The sequence below is a fragment of the Coenobita brevimanus genome, chromosome 70 (genome assembly GCF_032717465.1).
Source record: "Coenobita brevimanus isolate Jiangsu-jjx chromosome 70, ASM3271746v2, whole genome shotgun sequence".
NCBI lineage: Eukaryota > Metazoa > Arthropoda > Malacostraca > Decapoda > Coenobitidae > Coenobita > Coenobita brevimanus.
The window spans coordinates 44,676,054-44,701,749 of record NC_137023.1 but is presented as its reverse complement, the minus strand read 5'-3'; the positions used below and the strand labels follow the sequence as shown (position 1 = coordinate 44,701,749).

Sequence of the window (25,696 nt, the reverse complement as noted above, 5' to 3'; positions counted from 1 at the left end):
TTTTAATTATATCAGTCTTTTTAACACGCAGGCTACTGAGTCAGCTGAATAAAATCGTCTGGAGTTAGCTGGAATTGATTGAGAGTTGTCTCGATGATGAGAATAAATGACACTGTACTACTGTAGTATGAACGCTGACTCCAATATTTTTCACACGCAGCAGAAAGAAATAATCCGGCATTAGCTGGGGTAGAGTAATAGAGTTGTTGACCATGACTCTGAAAAAGGTAGATATTTATTAATGATTTTGTTCCGTGATATTTTTCACATTATTATTCACTTTCAGTTTGGTTGTGTAGTATTTGGTTGGTGTATGATTTACGATAACAGCATCATTCATCATTACCATAACATTTTCTCCTACTCAAAGATAAGGTGAGGCAGGATCCAGAAACGAGGATAGAAATCGAACAAAATGGGGAAGTTCTTAACAGCATGCCCAGTGAAATGTTTCATATGATCACAATTATTCACATCATTTATAAAAATTCATGAATACGGACCCAAGTCTTGTAATTATACTCTTTTTATTACAACTTAGCCCAAAATTAGCATCTCCATCTTGCATGCTGAGTTGTAGCAATAGATTATTAAAATATGAGCTTAATCACAAGGGAGTTTTATGGAAATTATGTAGAGCTGTAGGGTTGTCTTCTCCCACAAACTATATTAATTACGCTTATTGTGTATGTAACCATTTTTGTAAGGGGTGGCATTTTAGGATGAAAAATATTCTTAAAGATGAAATGCTATCTTTAGGCGGAGAGTTGGGACCCAGTCTGGTCGTCGCAGTTTCAGTGTGACAGTCAGGCCAACTGCAGTTGTGGCCAGCTAGGTTGGACCGATGCATTGATCTCAGGCATATTGCTTGTACTTCGTTCAAAGTTCGAAGTTATCTAGTTTGAAGACCTCAAGATTACTCGTATCCAGAGTTACCCCAGCTAAGAAGTTTGAGCTCATATTTTATTGTTTCAGCGATCTATCGTATGAATTCCAACTGGTGTATAATACTCTGCATCTGAAGAGCCTTGGTTGTGAGGCAGAGATGAGTTTTCGTGGCTACTAGACATCCAATCTGACCACACTTAGCCATCAACCGAAGTCAGAGATTTATGTCATGTTACAGAAACGCATTATAATATGAGGGAAGCCACTGGACGTAAGTCTATATATGGGAAGGCATTTATTAAAGAATAATAATAATAATAATACGATTGCAGTTACGTGTCACGTGTGAGCCTGGACACGCGATTAGTTTGTCATTCAGTGTGTGTGAACATACACTAAAGATGCAGGGTTATTCCTAAGAGGAGATTGCACCTGTATCCGTAACACCTCATATTAGGCCCACTGCAGGTCCAGACCGCCTCTTCGAAAAGAGGTTGATAGATAGAATTTATCTTTCCCAAAAGTACGAACAGGGAAAGGATATCTGAGGAGTGATGTACATGAAAGTACTGTAATGGTCGTGTTTGTACGAGTCTTTCATTGTACGTAGAACTGACAGTGGTGCGAATATATGCAAGCATCGAGAAACTGTACTGTGCTATTACGTCACTTGTGAGTTTTACTGCATTGATAACGAATAGTTGTGTGACACAACGCATAATTAGAGAGAGAAAAAAAAAATCTCCGTATCTATAATTGTTCGAGTGATACAGTGCACAGCGTTACACGTGAGCGAACCCAGGTCGAGTGCTCGTGTCCCTTGAGACAAAGAGAATAGTTCTTCATATCCCAGGCTAGTCTTAGCTCTGCAACAGAACTCCAGAATTATACTGTGTGTTAATAATAATCTACTGTTGGATTCTCAACACAAATCTATAGCGACCAGCAAAGAAAGTGTGTTCGAGATATGAACAGCTAAGAAGTTGTATGGCGGGTATCCTACCAACCTAAAGCACATCAGATTGAAAGCACTCCTTAAAATCAGATTTTGTTCACTGAAAAGAATGATCTCTTTATAGATGCTCCAGGGCTCCCACTTTACCGTTGCCATATTTCCCCTGATAGCTGCTTAGATTTCCCTAGATTTGGTCAAAATTCCCTAAATAATTTTCACCAGATTTTTCATTGCATCCATCCATCATCCATCATCCAATTCTACGTTGCCCCATGAGAAGCGTAGAAGCCCGGGGCTAGGCAATTTTGTCCTGACATTTAAGATGAGAGTGACCAGCCTCACTCATCCCTGAGTGGCATTACATGAGCAATAACCCCAACCACCCCTTCGATATAAACCTTCACCGGCTCAATCCGATTGGAGTGCTGTAATTACCCACTAAACCACCAGGTGCCATAATTTGGTTATATGGTTACCACCCAGCGTAGTAAATGGTTTCCTGGTGTACAGGAAACCATTAGGCTTGTTACTCAATGTAGAGTCACCCATAGGCAGAAGGAAGAGGAAAGAATGAAAGAAAGACAAAAGAGGGAGTGTAAAGTCACCCGTAGGCAGAAGGATGAGGAAAGAATGAAGTAAAGAAAGACAGAAGAGGAAGGAAGGAATGAAGAGAGGAGAGGAAAGGGCGGACACCCGAAAGCAGCACTACATCGAGTGAGTGGATAGTGAGCGCCCGGTTTATGGAAATGCACAGTTGCATTAGAAATGTGTACTTAAAAAACTGAGGCACTAGAACGTATTTATTTCATTGAGAAAAAAATAAGTTACCTGCCTGAAGCTGTAGCTGTAGTAGCTACTGTAGCCGTGAAGAAAACACTTTCAAACATATAAGCAGGCATAGACAAACTGGAAATATTTCCTTATGAAAATTAAACCATAAGCTTTTGTCATTTAACCTGATGCTTAGAAAAATAAAAGTAACATGTATAATGACCAGTTCATTATCTTTATGGTAAAGGCGGATGGAGTAGTTGGTAAGTGGGGTGTGCCTGCAGAGATGGATGAGAATGACAGTGCTTTAGTGGACATTTGTGTCGTGAGGTGGCTGGTGATAGCCAATACCCTCAACAGCACAAAATGATCTTCAGTTATAAGTGGCCAGTGATAAGAAGGGTGGATGGTGAACTGAATGAACGGAAGGCAATGATTGATTATGTGTGTGTGGATGACAGAACGAGAAGGTGTATAATGGATGCAAGAGCATTATACTGTAGAGGCTGGGGGAGTGGATTTCCTGACCATCACTTGATGGTGGTCAGAATCAGTGTCCAAACGAAATGGAGAAATAGAAGACGGGAAGGACAAGAGGAAGTAGCTCATACAAGGAGGGTGGAAAGGTTACAAGAGGATGGAAAAAGGGCAGAATATAAGAGGGAAGTGGAGGAGCGATTGGGTAAATATGGACTAGAACAAATGGGGGACGTGGGAGGTGTGTGCAAGATATTCACAGAAGAAATCTGTGCAGCATGTGAGGTGGTGTGTGGGGTGAAGAGAAGACGAAAGGGGGTGCAGGGAACAGCATGGTGGAATGAAGAGGTGAGAGAGGCTGTGGCACAAAAGAAGAAAGCATATAGTAAGCCGATGAGAAACAGGGGCGTGGAAGAAGTTGAGAGACAGAAGAGAGAGTTGTATGTAGAGAGGAAGAGAGAGGTGCAAAGATTAGTATGAGAGAGTAAGAAGGGAGTGGATGAGGAATTTGGAAGGAATTTGAGTGTAAGGTGGAGGGAATGTAAGAAAATGTTCTGGAAAGAGGTGAAGATAGACAGGGTGCCAAAGAAGTTAGCTGGGGAGTGGAAGATTAAAATGGTAGATTACTAGTGGAGAAGGGAGAAAAAGTGAGCAGATGGAGAGAATACTTTAACGAACTGTTGAACGTAGAGAATGGAAGTAATGCGAATATGAGTGGCTGGAGAATGGCTGGGAGGCGGAAGGATGTGAGAAGAGAGGAAGAAATCAGTAGGATGGAGGTTGTGGAAACAATGAAGAAAGTTAAAATGGGGAATGCCCCAGAAATTCATGGAGTGTGTGGTGAAATGCTGAAACATGGGGGAGAGATAGTAGTAGAATGGATGTGGAAGATGTGCAGATTGGCCTGGGAGGAAGGTAGAATCTCGGAGGATTGGAAGTCAGGTATAATTATTCCCCTGTACAAAGGAAAAGGGGAAAAAGAAGTATGTGGTAATCAAAGGGGCATTTGTCTTCTTAGTGTAATATATAGGAAAAGTATATGGTAGGATACTTATTGACAGTTAGGGAAATAACAGGGGAATTAGTTGGAGAGGAACAGGGAGGTTTTAGGAAGGGAAGAGGTTGTGTAGATCAGATTTTCACTCATAGATCTTTAGTGGAAAAGTTTCTAGAGAAGGGAAAGAAGTTGTATGCGGCCTTCATGGATTTGGAGAAAGCATATGACGGGGTGGATAGACAAGGATTGTGGAAAGTATTAAGAATATATGGAGTAGATGGGAAGTTGTTGAGTGCCGTGAAGAGTATGTATGAGGGTCCTGAGGCTGCAGTGGATGTGGATAGTGAACTGAGTGAATTTCTGTATCTGAAGGTTGGATTGTAACAGGGATGTGTCATGTCTCCGTGGTTGTTCAGTCTGTATATGGATGGGGTTATAAAAGAAATACAAGGTAGGGCAGTGGATGTTGGATCGGCCCTAATGAGAGAGGGTAGTCTTTGGAAACTCCCTGTACTGTTGTTTGCAGATGATACTGTGTTGTTAAGTGAAGACGAAGGGGAGCTGCAAGGCTTGGTGGATGAGTCTGGGAGAGTATGTAAGAAATGGAATCTAAAAGTGAAGGTAGGGAAGAGTAAACTTATGGTCTTCGAGAGAGGTGGTCAGTGAATGTACAGTGAGGCCGGATGAGGAGGAAATGGAAAATGTGAGTGCGTTTAAGTACTTGGGTAGTGTGATGAGTAAGGATGGAAGTTTAGAGGGTGAAGTGCTTGAAAGGGTACAACAAGGAAAACAGGTTGCTGGTTCCTTGAAAGCAGGGATAAGAAACAGGGAAGTGAGCATAGATGTGAAAAAGTTAGTGCATGGCAGTATTGTGATATCAGCTCTAACGTATGGAAGTGAAGCTTGGACCTTGTTGGAGGGACAGAAGTCAAGAGTGGGAGCTGTGGAAATGAGTTATTTGAGAGGAGCATGTGGAGTCACATGGAGAGAGAGACTGACAATGAGGAAATGAAGGATTATTGCGGTGTGGATGTGGACGTGACAGGAAGCGTTAGGAGAAACATATTGGGTGGTTTGGTCATATGGATGAAGAGTGAGAGACTAACGAGGAGAGTGTATGTGAGTGATGTGGAGGGGGGGGGAGAGGGAGGGGGAGGCCTAGGATGAGATGGAGGTATGGAGAGGAGAGGTATATGGGAGAGTGGGGTGTGAACTGGGAGCAGGGCAATGAAATGGCGTGGGACAGGGCAATATGGAGCTAATTTGTTTGTGGCACCCTCTACGAGATTAAGGCGTCTGGCAATAGATAGATAGATAGTAACTTAAGGTGAATCTGCTTTATGTAGACCATCGACTCATACGTAAGTGCAAGTGAGCCGATGGGCATAATACCATTGTCAACAAATCCATCGTGACTCAAGCGTTTTCAGTGGCTGAGATTTCAAATCGGGGAATTGGGATCTGTCAGCCAGTGAGTACCTTCTACGTGGGCGCTGGAAAGTTGACTGGTTAGGCGAGATATGTTAATATTTGAGTGTAGTACCGTATTTTACAATGGCGCCGGTGCGGTATAAGTGTATGTAGACATATTCCCTAAATAATCCCTGGTGTTAAAAAAAAAAAACCTAGAATTCCTTACATTTTTCGAAATCCCGAGATTATTCCGTAAGTTCCTCAAAAGTTACAAATCCGGGGATAATGGTCTCAAGAGGTTGTGGGGTACAGGGGTGTGACTTAAATGAAATTTTGGATTGGTAAGACCATCATTAGTATTTGTAACAACTTGATTTTTATAGCAAAAAGTACAAGTAACTTTATGATATTAAAAAAATATAACTGACATTGTAAACAAGAAAACAAATCTTAGGTAGGAGATCCTCATGAACTTGGAGGTGTGTCGATGGCGTCGTGATTAGCGAAAGCTGCTCAGAGGAAAGGTAATTGGTTTTCGGTTTTTGTGTTTTGTTCAGTTGTGAACCATGAGTATTGGAGATTACTCTTACGGTAAGGAAAGTTAAGCATGAAAGTCATAGAGAGTATTTTATTTGGTTTCGGTGCCCTTGTGCAACCGAGAAGTTGCGTGACTACCGAATTGAGAGTTACTCTGCAGGTGTTTTTCTAAGCAGTGTTAACTGGAATGACCCAGGTAGATAATTTGAATAAAATAGAAGTGTCGGTAGGTTATCAGGTAAACATACAGTTTAGTTTAAGTAGCAGAAATACCTTACCGATTCTTCCTGCTTGCTTTTTGTGTTTTACCGATTTTTATGGTGGTAAATGATTGTTTTCTGCTTATTTTGTTTTTTGTTTTTATTAATGTTCATTCTGATTCACCTGTGTGTTTCTCCAGTGTAATGACAGACTTTGTAAAACCTACTCAGATATGCTAAAATTTATTACCGTATTGCTAGCCTAACCTTACCCACAACCCAGTTTAGCCTTACCTGATAAACAATATAACCTAACCTAACTAAAAATAACCTAACCTAAACTTAAGGTAAATGATTACTAATCCATAACACTGAACTCTTAAAAAATAATAGTGTGAATCAGTTTGTTGCCCAGTTCTAAGTCAACTTCCTGTGGCATTTCTTCTGGAAAAAAAAAAAAAAAAAAATATATATATATATATATATATATATATATTTCATTCATTCATTCATTGCCAGATGCCATGTATCCCAAACAGGGTGGCCAAGGCTTAGAGTTAATTGTTTTACAGGGAGGGGCACTAATCCTCTACTAACCCTACTTGACATGTAGGGAGAAAGTTATATATATATATATATATATATATATATATATATATATATATATATATATATATATATATATATATATTGTGGGATCTGAAATGTGTGTATGTGCTTGGTGGTTTTCTTACATTCTGCGCATCAAGAGCGGTGCATTTTTGTTTCTTGGTGGTGCATTTTTGTCATAGGCAGAGTGCTTTTATTTTCTGGAAGAAATGAGACATTATTTCAGGGAACATGAAGTATACCAGTACCGTACACTTTCGTGCTAATGAAGCATAGCTATATGCCTGGGATAAATGGTACTTGTTTTTTTCACTTCTCTGGTATGGGTTTCATGTTCAGGTTACTGTAGTTGTTATCCATTCCAGAATGATGGAAAAGCAATGTGAGGTTTGTCACTAAGTGAAGATGTTCAGTGACTGGCCATCAGAACTGGTTCCTCAGCAAGGCTGGGGAGATGAAGCTGCAATCAGTGCATTTAAGGTAGGCAATGTATGGTAGTGTACAGTTCTGTTAGTGGTTGATTCTACGGATTATCAGAATTATCTATACAGTATACTGTATATATACGGTACTGTATGTGCAGAAACTTAACTTCACTGTGAAGAAATTTAGGTTAATTTTTGGTAGTTCACATCACTTGATCCAGGAAATCTGACACAGTCACATTGTAGACCACATTGCAGTGTTTCGAATCTATTCCACTCCAAACTTCTATTTGGAAATGTATATTTAACGTGAAAATCCTGTATTTAATTACCTCAGATCTCTTCTGACATCTGCCAATAGCCAGCCATGTTTAGTGTTCCTAATGCACATTTTGTAAACTTTGAAAGCTGGCTGTCAAACACAAGTGAGGTTAGGTTGGATTAGGTTTGGTTTGGTTAGGTATGATTAAATCATTAACTTTCCCATTTCTCTGACATGGGGTACACTGACACCTCCAGTCGGAGCGATGGTTGGTAAACAACGTGACCAGTTGGAGAGACCATTGGTAAACATTGCTGCGGCCGATGTGGTTGCTTTCTTAACTACCCAAAAACACCATAGGTATATTTTGCCTTGGGTAGGTCTAGTATCCAAAACGAATGATATCCAAAAAAAGTGAAGCTCAGATTCATTCAAATCACTCAAAAATTGAGTAATGTGAACTACTGAAAATTGACCAAGAAATATGCAAATTGATCATAGGAGAAATTAAAATAGAGATAGTAAGTCTATCTTTGGTTGGTGGGGGTGCCCATCATCCACTCACTCAGTGTACTGGTACTGCTGTATATTTCGGGTAACACTACATTGAGCAACAGGCCAAATGATTTCCAGTAAACCAGGAAATAATTTAATACGCTGGGTGGTAACCTTATAACCAACCAACACGTATTCCCTATGTGTCAGCAAGTGGGTTGGCGGATGGTTAGTCCCCTCCCTTGAAAATAATTAACCAAAAATACATGAACATACCAATAGGTGACGACCAATGACTGGACAAAGGACATGGTATGGATTGCAACATGGAAAATAAGGGGTGCGAATGATGAGGTGAGAGAGAGAGATTGTCCAGGTGCTTGAGGGTGCAACAGTGGACATAGGCCAATGTACATTAACTGAGACTAAATGGGAAGGTGATAAGGGGAGTACAGTAAGACCTCACTATAACAGACTAATTGGGGCCCATGCCATTCCGAAAAATGTGAAATTCTGATAAAAGCGACATCCGGACTTCCCCCTGCTAAGCGGAACTTTTTCCGATATATCAGACATTAGTCTGGATCGTGTGAATGATTTTTAAATTGTTTTGACTACTATTGCAGTACTGTACTGTGTTATATCTTCACTACATTAATCAAATGGTATAATATATATAATAATCTTGTACTGTACACTGATAAATATGTCTCTTATTTATCTTCCTGTGGTGAACATAGCTGAAGTGGTTAGGCAGTCCAGACTGCTTCTGGCTTTATCAGACTTTTTCCGACATATTGGAATTTAGTCCATTAGCTCCTAAGTCGGGTAAAAGCAAATGCCAGTCTATTGAAGTCCGTTATATCAAGGTTTTACTGTATAGATGGGGTACAAGCATTAGAGTATTAGAGAATGAGAGGGCAGAAGAGGGTGTATGTACTGTTGTGTGCAAAAGATGGAAGGAGAATATAAGAGAGTATGGATCAGTCAGTTCACGGATTGTGTGGGTATGACTGAAAGTGGGAATACAAACGTGCTAACAGGGTGAAAGTAAAGTAACGGACAAATGTGGAAGCATGCATGGAAAAGTTGAGAGGAATGAGAAAGTGCTTTTGATTGGAGATATGAATGGAAAAGTAAGGAATGTGAAGGTGGATTGAGTAGTTGGCGAGTGGGGTGTGCCTGCAGAAGACGATTAGAATGGCAGTGCTTCAGTGAACATTTGTGCGGGGAGAGGGTTGGTGATAGCAAATACCCTCTTTAGGTACAAAATGAGATGGAGGGATTGGGTGGAGAGGTATATGAGAGAGGGGTGTGTGAGTTGGGAGCAGGGCAGTGAAATGGTGGGTGACAGGGCGATTTGTTTGTGGCCACCCTGTATGGGATTGAGGCGTCTGGCAATAGATAGATAGATAGGTACAAAATGATCCACAGGTGTACGTGTCAAGTGACGAGAAGGATGGGTGTTGAATGGTTGATTATGTGTGTGTGGATGACAATGAAAAGGTATGTAATGGATGCAGGAGCATACAGAGGTTGGGGAATGGACCTTCTGACCACCACTTGGTGGTGGTGAAAGCCATGGTTCAAGTGGAATGCAGGAACAGAAGGAGGGAAGTACAGGATGAAGTAGTCCATACAAAGAGGGTAGAAAGGTTGCAAGAGGATGGGAAAAAGGCAGAATATAAGAGAGAAATGGAGGAGTGATTGGGTAAATATGATTTGGAGCAGATGAGGGATGTGGAAGGTGTGTGCAAGATACAGTATTCACAGAAGAAATCTGTGCAGCATGTGAGGTGGTGTGTGAGATGAAGAGAAGACAAAAGAGGGTGCAAGGAAGAGCATAGGGGAATGAAGAGGTGAGTCGAGCTGTGGTGCAAAAGAAGAATGCATATAATGAGTGGATGGGAAGTAGAGGCATGGAGGAAATTGAGAGATGTAAGAGAGAGTTATATGTAGACAGGAAGGGAGAGGTGAAAAGATTAGTAAAAGAGAGTAAGAAGAGAGTGGATGAGGAATTTGTAAAGTGGAGGGAATGTAGGAAGATGTTCTGGAGGGAGCTAAATTTAGAGTTAGACAGGTTGATAAAGAAGTTAGTAGGGGAGTGAAAGATAAAAATGGTAGATTGTTAGTGGAGAAGGGAGAAGAAGTGAGCAGATGGAGAGAACACTTTAACCCCTTAAGACCACAATTGTTTCAGGCAGGGTACCTCCCACAACCGCAATTTGGAGGTGTTTTGTCGACTTTCAGCAAGGGCAAATTGATTGTGTTCTGGCTAAAGAGGAAGAATTTACACACCTGACAATGCAATCCGCACCCCCGTAGGCCTAATGGTTACCACACAATCGTGCATTAAAGTTAAAAAAAAATTTATGATAGTTGCCCCTCGAAAACATGAAAATTTTGATAATTACCTATTTTTTTTTATTGAAACAGGTCATTTCAAAGAGTTTTGTCACACCAACCATGACTGTATGTAGGTGTGGGGTGATTACTGAGCTGTGGGGAGATAAAATAGGCTGTGGATAGTAGGCCTATAGGTACGGGGGTTGGAAATAACCAGCTTTTCGCATGAAAAGAATGCACTTCAGTGTGTTCTGTAACATGTACCATGAAAACAGGTGTGTATGTAGGTGTGGGGAGATAACTAGTGTGCGGAGTAGACCTACAAGGCCTTGGTGGTACTTGGGGAGAAAAATTTTGGCAACAACCAAATTCTCTTGTGGAAACCCTCCATTTCAAAGGGATTTGTCATACCAGCCATTAAAACAGGTGTGTATGTAGGTGTGGGGAGATACAGGTGTGGGGAGTAGCCTTACAAGGCCTCGTAGTCATTCAAAAACTAACACAGACACATATAAATGTTTATAACCATCAAGGACATCAAAATAAAGTTGAATAAGGCTTTAAATGCATGCATAAGAAAGGAAAAAAAAAAAGCAATAATCTGTTTCCGATTTCTCGTCTTACTGTCCCAACTTCTCGTTACACATTTATCACACCATTAAAATTATCACATTATCATAACACTTCATCACACTTTTCATTACAGTTTCGGCAACAACCAAATTCTCCTGTGGAAACTGTCCATTTCATTGGAATTTATCACACCAGCCATGAAAACAGATGTGTTTGTATGTGTGGGGAGATGAAACAGGTGCGGGGAGTAGCCTAACAAGGCCTCATAGTCTTTCGAAAACTAACACGGACACTACTCAGAGGTGCTGATCTGGGTAGGTAGGGAGAATGAAAAAATAAAAATAATAAGATGCGTCGTATGTAGTACAATACACAGCATTCTCCAACTACATACGTACAGAAACTGGTAGGTACGAAGTGAAAAATGAACAGAGTGAGGTGTAAAAATTTGGGAAGAAGTAGAAATAATATGAAACAGGTATATATGTACATCAGGCCTGACACTCGGGGCCCCCCACCGCCCAGGTTGGTCCGACCCCTCCTGACACCACATCGGGGGCGAGTTCTCATTGGCCTGAAGCCATGTAAGTCATAATCGGGGTGGAGCAAGCGCTCTGCGGTTTTTTACTGTCCATGTTCAGTTGATGCGATTAGGCATTTTGGCATAAAACTTAAATCGCATCAATTGATGCGATTAGGACTTAAGGGGTTAAGAAACTGTTAAACATATATAGAGAATGAAAGTAATGCGAGTATAAGTGACAGGGGAATGGCTGGGAGAAGGAGGGAGATGAGAAGGGAGGAAGAGGTCAGTAGGATAGAAGTAGTGGAAGCAACAAAGTCAAAATGGGGAAAGCCCCAGGAATTGGAGTGTGTGGTGATATGATGAAGCATGGGGGAGAGATGGTAGTAGAATGGATATGGAAGATATGCAAATTGGCCTGAGAGGAAGGTCTAGTCCCGGAGAATTAAAAGTCAGGTGTAATTATTCCTGTGTACAAAGGAGAAGGGGAAAAAGTTATGTGTGGTAATTATAGGGGCATTTGTCTTCTTAGTGTACTGGGAAAAGTATATGGTAGAATACTTGTTGGCAGAGCTAGGGAAATTACAAAAGAATTAGTTGGAGAAGAACAGGGAGGTTTTAGGAAGGAAAGAGGTTGTGTAGATCAGGTATTCATCCTTAGGTCTTGAGTGGAAAAGTTTCTAGAGAAGAGAAAGAATCTGTATGCAGCCTTCATGGATTTGGAGAAGCCATATGACAGAGTGGATTGACAATGAATGTGGAAAATATTAAAATGTAGAGTGTGTAAGAAACGGAATCTAAAAGAGAATGTAGGGAAGAGTAAAGTGATGGTCTTTGAGAGAGGTGAAGTCAGTGAATGTACAGCGAGGTTGGATGGTGAGGAATTGGAAAATGTGAGTACGTTTAAGTACTTGGGTAGTGTGATGAGTAAGGATGGAGGTTTGGAGGGTGAAGTGCTTGAAAGGGTACAGCAGGGAAGAAAGGTTGCAGGTTCCTTGAAAGCAGTGATAAGAAACAGGGAAGTGAGCATGGAAGTGAAAAAGTTACTACATGAGAGTATTGTGATACCAACTCTAACGTACGGAAGTGAAGCTTGGACGTTGTTGGAAGGACACAAGTCAAGAGTGAGAGCAGTGGAAATGAGTTATTTAAGAGGAGCCTGTGGAGTCACATGGAGAGACAGGCTGACGAATGAGGATATAAAGGAGCGTTGTGGTGTTGATGTGGATGTGATAGGAAGTGTTATGAGGAACACACTGAGGTGGTTTGGCCATGTGGAGAGGATGGAGGGTGAAAGACTGACGAAGAGAGTGTATGTGAGTGAGGTGGAAGGGGAAAGAGGGAGAGGGAGGCCGAGGATGAGATGGAGGGATGGGGTGGAGAGGTATATGAGAGAGGGGGGTGTGAGCTGGGAGCAGGGGAGTGAAATGGCGGGGGACAGGGCGACTTGGAGGCAATTTGTTTGTGGCCACCCCAAACGGGATTGAGGCGTCTGGCAATAGATAGATAGATAGAGTAAATGGGAAATTGTTGAATTCACTGTTATCGAGCTCTGAGCCAATTGGACTAAATTCTTATACGTCGGGAAAAGTCTGAAAAAACTAGAAATGATCAGGATGGCCTGACTGCAGTCCGGAGCGGCCATAGCATCACTTTTACTTTTCAGGAAAAGTCCGCTAATTACGACCAGTCCGAACCAGTGATGCTCAGACTTACCTATTTTTTAACAGAGAAAGTACACTATTGTCTGTGCGGTTTGTGTGTAAATAATAAGATGCATAAAGTGTACAGTACATTATTTGAAAAATGTTTAAAATTGAGTTATAACAATAGGGTATTTTCCAGGTGTTAAAAAACTAGAAAAGTGATCTACCGTACATTAATATTAAGTGCTAACATTAATGGAACTTTAGTTATAAGTGTATTGTACTGTTCAGTATAAATTAAGTTCTGATTGTGTACCTCAAAATACATTACAGTACAGCACTGGTTTAGTATAAATGCCTTTAAGTTAAATAAGTGTGTCACCTACCTCTCCTGTACAATCTCTACTGTACAGACTCTTCTAATGGACCACTTCAGTCATGTTCGCACAATAAGATAAATAAGAGACATTTATCAGTGTACAGTGCAGTATTATTATATGTATTATACCATTTGATTATTGTTGTGAATGTATAATACAGTATAGTAATGCAGCGGTAGTGATACCAAGGTGAAAAACTGATGGTGCGATCCGGACTAATGTCTTATATATTGGAAGAAGTCCGGGTTAGCAGGGGGAAGTCCATATGTCGCTTTTATTGGACTTTTGTTTTTTTCGGACTGGCTTTTAGCCCCAATTAGTCCGTTATTGTGAGGTTGTACTGTACGTACTATACTCTGTTATTACAGTTCAGCAGTCATGATGGGGAAAGGGCGATGTCAGGCCAGGCTGGAATAAAAAGAGTGGGAAACACATGTATTGTTACCTGTTGTGCTACAGTTAACGGGCATTGTTATAGCTGACGGAAGTTCTGTGACCATCATAGTGTCTGTTAAATCCAATATCCAGTGTATCGAGTTCTGTTAAAGTAAGAGTGTACAGTACTTAAGATATATATAATGTACTACTGTTTCTGATATTCTTAAAACTACTTTAGTGTTTATATTAGTTTAAGGAGTGTCATTATTGTGTATGACACTCCTAAAAGTGAAAGGGTTAAATTCTTCCTGGATTACTGGTCTGCTGTTCAAGTACGGTATAGTAATACCGATACTGTAACTTATTCTTTATAAATATAATGTAGGCTAGAAAGAATAACAGCTTTGCTTGACACAGGAGATATACCACATTAAGACTGCAGTAGGGAAACAGAAAAAGGTTTGGAAATTTGTTGCAAAAGAATATAACCAGGGAAGTTAAGAATACAAAAAGAGATGGATTACTGAGACACAAAGAAAATCGTTAAGGGAACTATAAGATATGGTACTGTATGCTGAGAAATTAAACAGGTGTTGAGTTTGGGAATAAAAGGTACAGTATTGGGTATGTCAGTGAAGCATTAGTAAATTAATGAATTAAATAGAGGTACAAGTTATGATATTTTAAAGAATGTTAGAATTGGAAATGGGAAATGATTGGTGCATATGAAGTAATAATTGAAAGGTGGAGGGAATAATGTATCCATCCATCATCCAATCCTACGTTGCCCCATGAGGAGCGTAGAAGCCTGGGGCAAGGCAGTTGGTCCTGACATTTAAGATGAGAGTGACCAACCTCACTCATCCCTGAGTGGCATTAGATGAGCAATAAACCCCAATCACCTCTTGGATATAAACCTTCACCATTTCAATCCGATTGGAGCACGGTAAAACATCCTGTTAATAACAGTTGCAGTAATGCATGGGCATTTACTTATTATAATGATATATTACAGACGGGGCACTTCATTGGCTTGTAATAGGTCAGTGATTCACTTTGGCAGCAGAGACTAACTTTTATGCGGGGGTTGGGTGTATGTATTTGATTTATTACTGTCAACCATTATCTTAGTCTTGAAAGTAAGAGGAAAATAAACAGTGATATGAGGAGGTTGGAGAACTTTACCCCACCTCCACTTACTTTGGAAACACCACCATCAGCTTTAATATACAGTATTCTTCATGATCATGCCTTTCTGTTATGGTGTGATCACAGGCCTTTCCCCAAAAAATTATTCTTGAAGACCACTGCCTTGGGATTGTTTAACCTAAGCTCATCTCCTTTCCTGTACCTTTGTTTTGTGGATGTAAGCTTAACTCACTGCCTCTACCCTAAAAGGAGAGCAGTGGACTAGAGAAGGTAACTTGAGCCTGCAGTCCACCAGGTTCACATTCAGATCAACCTGGGACCACATCAACAACAACAGATGCAAGATAATAGATTTCTAACTATGTTAGCAGGTTGTAGGGTTGGATAGGAATTGACAGTACAGTACTGTTCTAGGGGGGATCCAAAAGTGGTCCTCAGCTAAACCTCAGAACAAGTAAGCTATCAGTAAACAATGCCCCCTTTTGTTTTTTTTCATCTTTCTTTGACCGATTAACCATAGATAAAGTGCCCATACTGTGGTAGTATTATTTTCTTTCATCATTTAACTGTATTTTTGTACACTCCAGGATGCACTACCATGGACAGTTGGTCGAGATTTTGTGGCAGGGACAGCAAAGCACTTGGCAGGCAGTCTGGGACTCACCAAACCAGGCCCACCCATCAAGAGCAAAATTGTTCATGATAAACAGCTCCAAGTCCTGATGCCGGTCAGTTGGGTGAAGATTCATGGTCATGTTGTAATGTGGCTTGACTTTGATTCACCTCCAGTTTTCATTACTGATTGACTTTAAAGCCAGTAATTTTAATTTTCTTGCAGAGTGCTGTTCTTCAAGAGATCTGAAAAATCTAGAGCAGAGTTTTTGGCTTGAGAGACCTTTAATAATTTTGCTAGTATTGGGTATATCCATTACTGATTTGTGCTCTCATTGTTTCAGGGGTGTTGTTGTGGTTTCAGTCAGTATTTTCTGATTTTTCATTAACTACATTTATGACTGCCAAACTTTTACTTCATTTTTCATGTTCCTGGCGGGTGGAATATTGTGGCCTAGTGTATTATTAACTTAAAGAACTGTGACAAATACAGCAAAGATGTCAGGTTATATATATATATATATATATATATATATATATACAGTATATGTGTACTGTATATACTGTATATATATACACACACACATACATTTGTTGTTTTCAGGCACTGGGACATGGCCTTAGTTTTCCACTCTCAGAGATTGACATCTTGCGTGACTGTGTTAGCGTGTATTGCGAATGGCTTAGTGCCCTGTTGCCTAATCCCAAGTCCTCTGTGCCTGCTCCCATTCTGGCTGACCCCAACCATTATGCTCGCATCATCATCAATCACTTCTACTACCTATTTGTGCCCAGGGGTGCCCAAGGTAAGTGTTATTATGAACTCATCAGGCTGTTTCCTTCACACAGAAACTTCCATTCCATTTTAGGTGGATATTATCGTAATTTATTCCCAAATTACTCCCTTTGAGGTACAGTTTACTCAAGGAACCAAAACTAGGCTATCATAATTCAGTACAGTACAGTTAAGGATAGATTGCCAACCTACTTCTGTATGTGATATCTATCACATGATAAGAAAAACTCCCATCAGCAGCAAATGAAAGAATAAGAAGAAGCAGATGGATTGACCATTTTGATAAACTGATGAATTGAGATGATTAGAACAAGTATTGGTTATCATAACTATATTTGGTGATGTCTAAAGAAGAAATGGACTGATTGTACAGTATATGATAATGTAACAGGGACAGAATTTTAGAATGCTTTGGTAATGTTGAATATTGAGATGCCAGTGAAAGTTAATGAAGAATATATGGTACTGAAATAATAAAATGTGGTAGGTGGGGACACCCACCATCCACTCACTCAGTGTAGTGTTGCCTTTTGGTCTGTACACTGAGTGACAAACCAAATGGATTCTTGCACCCAGGAAGCTATGCACTACCCTGGGTGGTAACCATATAACCCGGGTTTGTTGCCAGGTTAAGTGTCTCCCAGATTCCGCTATTTAAAATCATTAAATTATGGCAAACGTTTCAGAGAGCCTAGGAAGGCCAAATACCTGCCCAGAGCCCTAACCAAATGGGCAGATTTGCATGGCCATGTGGAATGTGAATGGTGTGATTGAGGACAGCAAGAGGGTGGAAGTGGTGAACGTGTTCAAGAGTGCAAGATGTACCTTGAAGGCATTGTGTAAAACAAAGATGAAAATAACACCAAGACTCAATGCCTTGAGGACGCTTGCCCACACAACATTTGGACACAACAAAGAAGCCGCCACCACAGTTTACAGACAATATATATGTTCAGTGATGAATTAAGCAAGCCCCCTAACCTCATTAAAACACACTACAACACTCTGCAGACCATACAGAACAAGGCCCTCAAAATAATCACAGGCTGCACAGCTACTAGACCCACAAACCACCTACATCAAGAAACCAAAGTCCTCAAAGTCAAGGATCACCTAGACATTAGAGGCCCCCAAATTCTCTCTGCAGCCTCCACAAACCCACAACATCCACTACACTACATGGCAGCACATCCACAGACACCAAGGAACATCAGAACAACACCTAGCACACGATATCATACACAAATACTGTCATCTCCCCCCCCCCCTTGCCTGCCTCAGACCAGCTTCCAGAAGCATATCCATATTCAGATCACTGGCCGCTTCATTCAGTCACTTAAAGACAACACATAGCTGCATGCACGGCCTCCTGATATCCACCCCTCCGAGTCCTATCTCCCTCGTGAGGACAGGGTCCACCTGGCCAGGCTGAGATGTGGGCATCATCCAAAACTCTTAAGTTACCAGAAGAGGCTGGATGACTCCGTTGCTGATGCATGTCCAGATGCAACACAGCACCCCATACTGTTAAGCACATTATGGAAGACTGCATTGCACACGATCACCTACACCAACAACACAACATACACTCCTTGAGAGCCGTTTGGAAAAGCCCAGTCTCGGCCATGGCCTTCCTTAGGGACTCGGGGCTGTTTGGCCAGACTGCCTAGGGAACACCTACTACTACTACTACTACAAAGATGAAAGGGTGTGAAATGGAGGAGTGGGAGGATGAAAATCGTGTAAGGTCAGGCATGAATTGGCGAGGAAGATGCAAGGAAGGGGTTACTTTGTTGATGAATGAAGTGTAGCAGAGTGAGGCGGTGGCTGAATCGGTAGAGAGGCGGCCTGTAGTCCTGATGGACCCAGGTTCGAATCCCGGCTGGGGCAGGGAACAGTTTAAGGATTTGAATTTCATAGAAGCAGACTTTCCTGATCTACCAGATGACCCGCCGACATGTCGTAAAAATACCCCCGTTAATACCAATACACCAGTCCTGTATGAGACAGCCCTAGCATGTATTCAATATGGACGGTGGGTGTTAGCGCCGAAGTGGTGACATGTGGAGGTGTAGGAGGACTACTGGGCCTTGGGATAGGCTACTGCCCCCGAGATATAGGCCCTGAAGCCTTTGCCCAGAGTCGGACACATAAAAAAAAAAAAAAAAAAAAAAAAAAAATTAGAGATTACAAATGTGTCATCTTGAGATGTATGTATTTCAGGTTCAGGTTTGAGAAGGTGAAAGTGGACATACTTGTAGCATATGCACCGTGTGATGACAGGAGTGAAGCAGAGTAAGACAGGTTTTGGGATGAGCTGGATGAAATAGTAGGAGAAATGCCCAGGAGTTAAAAAGTGTTTGTAATGGGCAGCATGAATGGGAGAGTAGGCACTGGTCCCATTTATGATATAATGGGTAATAATCGTGTACCAGGAGAGAATGATAATGTGAAGCGACTGAAGGACATGTGTCAGGAAAGGAGGTTGTGCATTTGTAATTCTTATTTCAAACACAAAGATGCACATAAATATACAAGGTATAGAGGGTATGGAGATCGTATTGAAAAGGGCCTGATTGATTCTGTGCTTGTAGAGAAATCGATGCTGGGTAGTGTTGCTGATATAAGGACAGTGAGAGGAAGATATGGAAGTTTGTCAGATCATACGATTGTGGTATGTAAGATCAACTGAGAGGAGTGAGGTGGACCAGGAGAGAGTGAAGCAGTCAGGGAGAGTGACTGAAAGTCGAGAAGCTGAGGCCCAAAGAAATGGCAGATGATTATAGGGCCAAAGTATGGGAGGAGTTAGAATCAGTGAATTGGAATGAAATGGATCTAGACAACTTGTGGAATACATATAGGGATTGCTTAGTTAGGAATGCAAAAGCAGTGTGTGGTGTGGCAAGAGTAATAACAAAGAAGAAAGGTACAGCATGGTGGGATGAAGAGGTTAAGAGAGCAGTGGAGGAAAAGAGAAAGTGGCTAGAGTGGACACAGGACAGGGATTCAGTTGAAAAAAGAACTGAATATATATTCAGAGCAAGAAGCACATAAAGAGACTTGTCAAGAAGAAAAAGGAGGAGGTAAATGATGATCTTGGAAGAAAAATGAATACAAAACTCTCTGAAACTAGGAAGTTATTCTGGAAAGAGGTGTGGAAATGTAGAAGTGACACTGGAAAGAAATGTGAACGTATGAAGGATGTAAGTGGCAGATTACTAACCTAGGGGGATGAAGTAAAGACTAGATGAAAAGAATATTTTGAAAGTCTGATGAGTTGGAATGGAGAGAGCAAAGCGAGTTTTAACATGATTGGTTTTGGGGGTGTACAGAGAAGGAATGCAGTGCCAGGAAATGTGACATTCACGGTGGTGAAGAATGCTGTGAAGCAGCTGAAAAACGAGAAAGCAGCTGGAGTAGATGAGGTGTATGCAAAGATGATTAAGTGTAGTGGAGAGAGCAGAATGAAATGCTCGTTGGAAATATGTAAGAAGGCACGGATGAGTGAAACTGTGCTAGTAGAGTGGAAAAAGGCAGTGATTGTACCCCTGTACAAAAATAAAGGTGAGCGAAGTGAGTGCAAGAATTATCATGGCATAAGTCTATTGAGTGTTGCAAGGAAGGTATATGGAAGAATTATTATAGAGAAAAAGAGAGATATCAAAAGTCCTAATGAGTGATGAACTGGGTGGCTTTAGGAGTGGCAGAGGATGTGTGGATCAAAAATTTGCAGTGAGACAGACAGTGGAGAAGACTTGTGAGAAGGACAATAAGGTGTTTATGGCATTTATGGATATGGAAAAAGCATACAACAGAGTAGACTGAGAAGGACTGTGGAAGGATTTGTGCATATATGGTGTAGATGGTAAGCTCCTAGATGCCGTCAAGAGTTTTTATGATGGTAGTGAGGCTTGTGTAAGGGTAAATGGGCATCTGAGTGAATGGTTCACGATCATTGTACGGATGCGACAAGGTTGTGTGATGTCACCATGGTTGTTCAGTATATACATATATATATATAGATATAGATATACAGTAATCCTTTTATTATACGGATGCCCAATAACCGGACACCCCACTACCCAGACATTTTGGGCCTGGGCCTTTGAAACCCAAAAATGGCCAAAAAAACAAAAGAAATCCAAATAAAAATCCGAATTTTTTTCCCACCCGTAATTTGAACTTGGCGTACGGCGCCGAACAGCTGTGTTTACGCACAGCTGCTGGCCCCCTGCTGTTCCTCCTCCCCCAGTTACTGCCTAACTACCATCGTGAGTAGATGCTCATCGCAGTGGATGCCGCACATGGTCGTTTTTGTGAATAAACAGCGAATAAACTGCAATACCTCGCCACTAGACCACATGGGAATTTAGTGTTGTGCAGTGTTAAGAATTTAGAATTTAAAGTGCAAAGGTTTAAGCGTGGAGTGCAAACTCGCAGTTGAACCTGGCATGGTGCAATTAAGAACAGAATGTGCAATGTTAAACAGTTATAACTCACAGTACAAAAAATTGAGTGCAGCACAACACTGGATTACTGTACATGCTTCAAGAGCATTTTCACCACTGCCAGAGCCTCAGAGGAGGCGGCCACGGATGTGCTGTAAGTACCCTGTACACTGCTTAATTTTTTCCATACTCACTTCTAATTCCTCATTCTCTGGTTCCTTTTCATTTATTTCATGCTTTATGTCCCTTATTTGTATGAGTAGGGTCTTAAATAGGTGCTGTGCATGTCCAGTAGGGAGTTATTTAGGTGGCTTTCAAAGTTAGGCTGGGTTAGGGTCCATAAGTACCAGTCCAGGAGGCAGGGTCCCAGTATCTGGACAGACCCACTTCCTGGACATGCCTTTGGCTGTATTACATTGGATATATGTATGTGTGTGTATATATATATGGATGGGGTGATGAGAGAAGTAAAAACATGAGTAATGGAGAGAGGGATGGCATTAGTAATGAATGGTGATGGATGGATATCTCAAATTTCTTGTATGCTGGTGATGCAGTGCTATTTGTAAATGCTGGACAAGAGCTTGGTAGATAAGTGCAGAGTCTTGTAGAAGTCTTTGAGCATCATGCCTTGAGAGTAAATGTAGAATAAAGTAAAGTGATGGTTATTGAGTGAGAAGATGACTCCCCATGTGATTTTATAGTGAATGGAGAGAGAGAGGGAATTGGTGAGAGAGTTCAAATACCTGGGTACAGTGATAGAAAAGAGAGGAATATGTGCAAAAGAAGTGGAAGTAGAGTGACACAAGGAAGAAAAGTAGCTGGTGCTATGAAGGCCTTAACAAGAAACAGAGGCTTGAGTGTTGCAGCTGCACGAGGCGTACATGGAGTGTTAGTGCCAACTTTAACATATGGATGTGAGACTATGGTGTTGCTTGAAAATGAAAAGTCAGGAGTAAGTGCAGTGGAGATGGTACTGCTGAGGAACGTATGTGGAGTACAGAGAGTGGATAGGATACAGAATAATATGATATGTGAAGGATGAGGATTGAGGAAGTCTGTGGACACCAGAATCGAAGAGAGTGTACAGTACTGATATGGTATGGTCATGTGAAGAGAATGGATGGCAATAGCATGGTGAAAAAGACATATATGAGGGAATTTGAAGGAGAGAGGAGGCAAGGTAGGTCAGGAAGAAGGTGGAGGGATATGGTGGATGAGTGTATGAGGAAGAGAGGTATGGAAGTTGGTGAGGCTAAGGGACAGACAAGAGAATGAGCTGCATGGATGAATTTTGTGCGGAGAAGGGCTTAACCAGGGATTTGACACCCCTTTTTAACATGACAGCATTTGGATTGGCTCCGTCAGATAGGTTTTGTGAAGCTGCAGAATGTGGTGAATTTTTTTTTGGCCTGTCAGATGGAGCTAGGATTTTGAGGGCTTGAATGATGAGTGAATGGAAGCGTGGCCCATTGAAATAAGCAAACTTAGGCTGTCTGGACGTTGCTACTCCTCACCCTGCCCTAGGGTGGGAAAGGAGGTCCGGATGATGATAATTAAGAAAATGTAATTAATGGAGTAGCACAAATGAAGTTTTTTTTTTTTAATTAATAATCTAGCCAAGCAGACATGTCTATCAATGTAAGCAGCTGCTTCTGTGGGGCTGTCCTGCAGATACAGTATAGTACTGTACATATACTGTGTAAGGATCCAGCACCCCCCTGTGGGAGACAGTGCCTCACCGGGACTGGACCAAGGTCCTTGCCATGGCAAGGTGCAGAGAAATGTTAGGATGCTTGGCTCTCAAGTAGGCATCGTAGCTGTTCCTCCCAGGGTGCACAGCCCCATCATGTGTAGGTGCTTTGTTGTTGCCTTTAAGTAATGGTGACTTGATAGGACTGAAAAATTGTCATGGAGAAAGTTGCTGAGTCCTGTAAGAAACAATGATGGAATAATAGTGGAATGGTGGAGAAGGTATGGTGATGTAGTTATCATAATTTCTGGTGAGTTATGAACAGTGCGGATTATGGACTGGTACTAACACGTATTATAAGGGTCAGATATGCTTAAGTAAAAAGTGGAAAAAAACATGTGCAAAAGATTATAAGATGTTTTTGGCATTTACAGTTGTGGAAAAGGAAAATACAGTAATACCATGAATGGGGAGAGATTATGGAAGGTTTGATGTATCAGTTATGTGGAAAACTGTTAGTTGTTGTTTAGATTATTATATGATGGTAACAGAACACATGTAAGGGTAAATGAATATTTGAGTGAGTGGCTCAGCATCAGTGTTAAAATGAGGTGGGTGTGTTATGTTCCTGCATGTGTTTAGTATGCAGAATACAGTTGTGTCGCAATGTACATGAGGGTTACATTCCCAAGGCCTTCTGTAAAGCCACAAATTGTGTACAGCCAAAACACCCCACTTAACACCCCCAAAATTGTTCTTATACTTTAAAAAAAAAAAAGTAGAATACAGTACACTTAATTCATAAAGCTTTTTTTTTTTTTTTTTTTTTTATTTTTTTTTTATTTAAATAAAGGAGCTGAAGTTTGTTTTTCATTCCCTTACAAGGCTGTTAACTATAGTAATTCATCTTTCATGAACAGTGTACAGTGCAATAAAACCTTGTTTCTCACCAGTACTCATATATTAAAAATACAGTTCCACCTTTCACTATAATAGTCAAATGTTGGCTTACAATACAAACTAATACAATACGGTATTTACATGTATTTTAAAAAAGTATTAAAAGTGCTGGAATGAAGTAGCAGCCGTGGCTCAGTGGGTTAGAGCACTCAGACCGAAGGGTCAGAGGTTCGAGTCCACTCAAGGGTCATTGGTAGACATCGGGAGGGGCATACGGTCATAAAGTGCTATACGCTCCAAAACCAAAGTCCTCTACCCAAGGGCAATGCCTTAGCTCTTATCAAGAAAAGAGAACATGACATGAAAAAAAAAAAAAGTGTATGCTGCCAGCATCTGTGTGGCAGCCTACTCACCCCAACATTCACTCACACACACACACTGGCATCAACGACAGTCATCACTGGGCAGAGTGTGCATGGCTGGTCTTGCACCCACCAACCTCCAGACCACACCTCTCCCTTCTTGTACACACACCACTTATCCCTTGTTGTCAAAGCAGTTATACAAGAAGTTCCATTGATTTACAGGTCTAATGTTTTTATGAATCATATACAGTATATTTTACATTAGGTCATTGAATAACACGGATGATAGGGACTGGACAAGGAGCATACCACTCAGACAATATATCTGCATGTATAACAGCATACAGTCAACCCTTGGCTATCACGAGTAATTGGTACCCTAGGCGACCCGCCATAGCCAAAATCGCGATAGCCATACTTAAGAACTAATGGGAAAAATTCTAATTGGTTCCCCGACCTCCAACTTTACCCCAACCTTACCCTATTTTCACATCTTCTTCACTAAAATACCTGGGATTACAAACCAATGCTGCAAATTAACAACAGTACAGTACATAAAGGTTATAAATAAAACAGAATTAACTGTAATAAGCCATTTTATTTAACATTTTTGGAGAGGATGAGGGGCTTGGGTGGGTTGAAGGGGTTCCGAGACTGGGGTGGAGTATTACTGGCCACCCCTCCGACATTCTATCTCGTCTAGGAATTGATCAGCTTCATCAGGAGTCTGGAAGGGACCCGGAGCATAAGGCAGGTTCTTCCTCTTCCTCACTTGCCGTCCTGGGTTAGCCGCGTTATGTGCACCAATGGTAGGAGGGTTGGATGGGGTATTGGTGGCCATTGTGGTTGAACAATAGGTCTTCATGGCTATAGCTGCTGTCGACTGGTAACGCTGACTCTCTCTGAACCTTGGCGGGAAGGATGGGTAGCTGTAACCATGTCTTGGGCCAATCAGCGCTCGGGTAGCCTGTGACGTCGCGCCAATCACGGCGCGAGTATACGCATGGGCAGAGCCCGCGCGATTTGAATGTTTCTGGCCGACCATCGTCCGCGATAGCAGTATTTGAGGTCGCGATAAAGGTAATCGTGTTGCATTTCACCTGTCCGTGATAGCCATGAAATGCGATAGCAAAACCTGTGATAGCCAAGGGTTGACTGTAGTGTGTTCTGGTGACTTTCCAAACTCTCACGTTTACCCCTTCCCTGCCCCACATAAATTGCTCCCTACTTATATCCACCATCAGTAAAACACTGAAAGCGATATAACTATTGTAATTAAGAACATGAATGGTATTAAAATAGCATTAACAGAAACATAGTTGGGCTGGATGCCTATGTGTTGTTGAGGTGTAGCTGTGCGGCACTCTCCCCCCAGCCCCCCATCCTCAGTGTTGTTGTTGTCATTGTCGAGCTGTTGCTGCTTCTGCACTTCCTTCTTCAACATCTAAATTGAATCCTTCGAAGTTCAGCTCTGAAACGACGGAGTTGACTTCATTGTTGGAGGCGGATGTATATCCCCCCAAAAAGTATCAGCACTCTTACAGCATGTATCATTCTGAAACATGGATGAATTATTGTGATATATGGGGCATCCAGTAATTACTAGTGTAAATATTATCTTTGGTAATTATTAGAACTCAAAATAGCAAAAAGATCACTTACTGGGTGGTATATGTTTTAAGGCACTGCATTTATAGACTCATGTGTTTCTGCAGAAGTTGCTCATTTTGATAACAATCCTACCAAAAGGTGCCAATACTTTTTTGGGAGGGTGTACCTGGATGTAAGCTGGCTAATTATGGTGAGTCTGGTGGGTGATGTCACACCACGCGTGACTTACATATTGTGTTGCCAGGTC

At 41.3% G+C, this 25,696-nt stretch overlaps 1 protein-coding gene across 1 annotated transcript in view; it reads left to right on the top strand.

Moving 5' to 3' along the window:
* The first annotated feature begins 5,976 nt into the window (after positions 1 to 5,976).
* The window catches only part of LOC145406369 (ral GTPase-activating protein subunit beta), a 174,280-nt gene continuing 154,560 nt past the window's right edge, over positions 5,977 to 25,696 (top strand). Inside the window, exons 1-4 of the mRNA XM_080277534.1 lie at positions 5,977 to 6,025; positions 7,213 to 7,327; positions 15,612 to 15,752; positions 16,241 to 16,442. Coding sequence (XP_080133660.1) covers positions 7,253 to 7,327; positions 15,612 to 15,752; positions 16,241 to 16,442 — 418 coding nt within the window. The 5' untranslated portion in view covers positions 5,977 to 6,025; positions 7,213 to 7,252. The remainder of the gene's footprint in view (positions 6,026 to 7,212; positions 7,328 to 15,611; positions 15,753 to 16,240; positions 16,443 to 25,696) is intronic.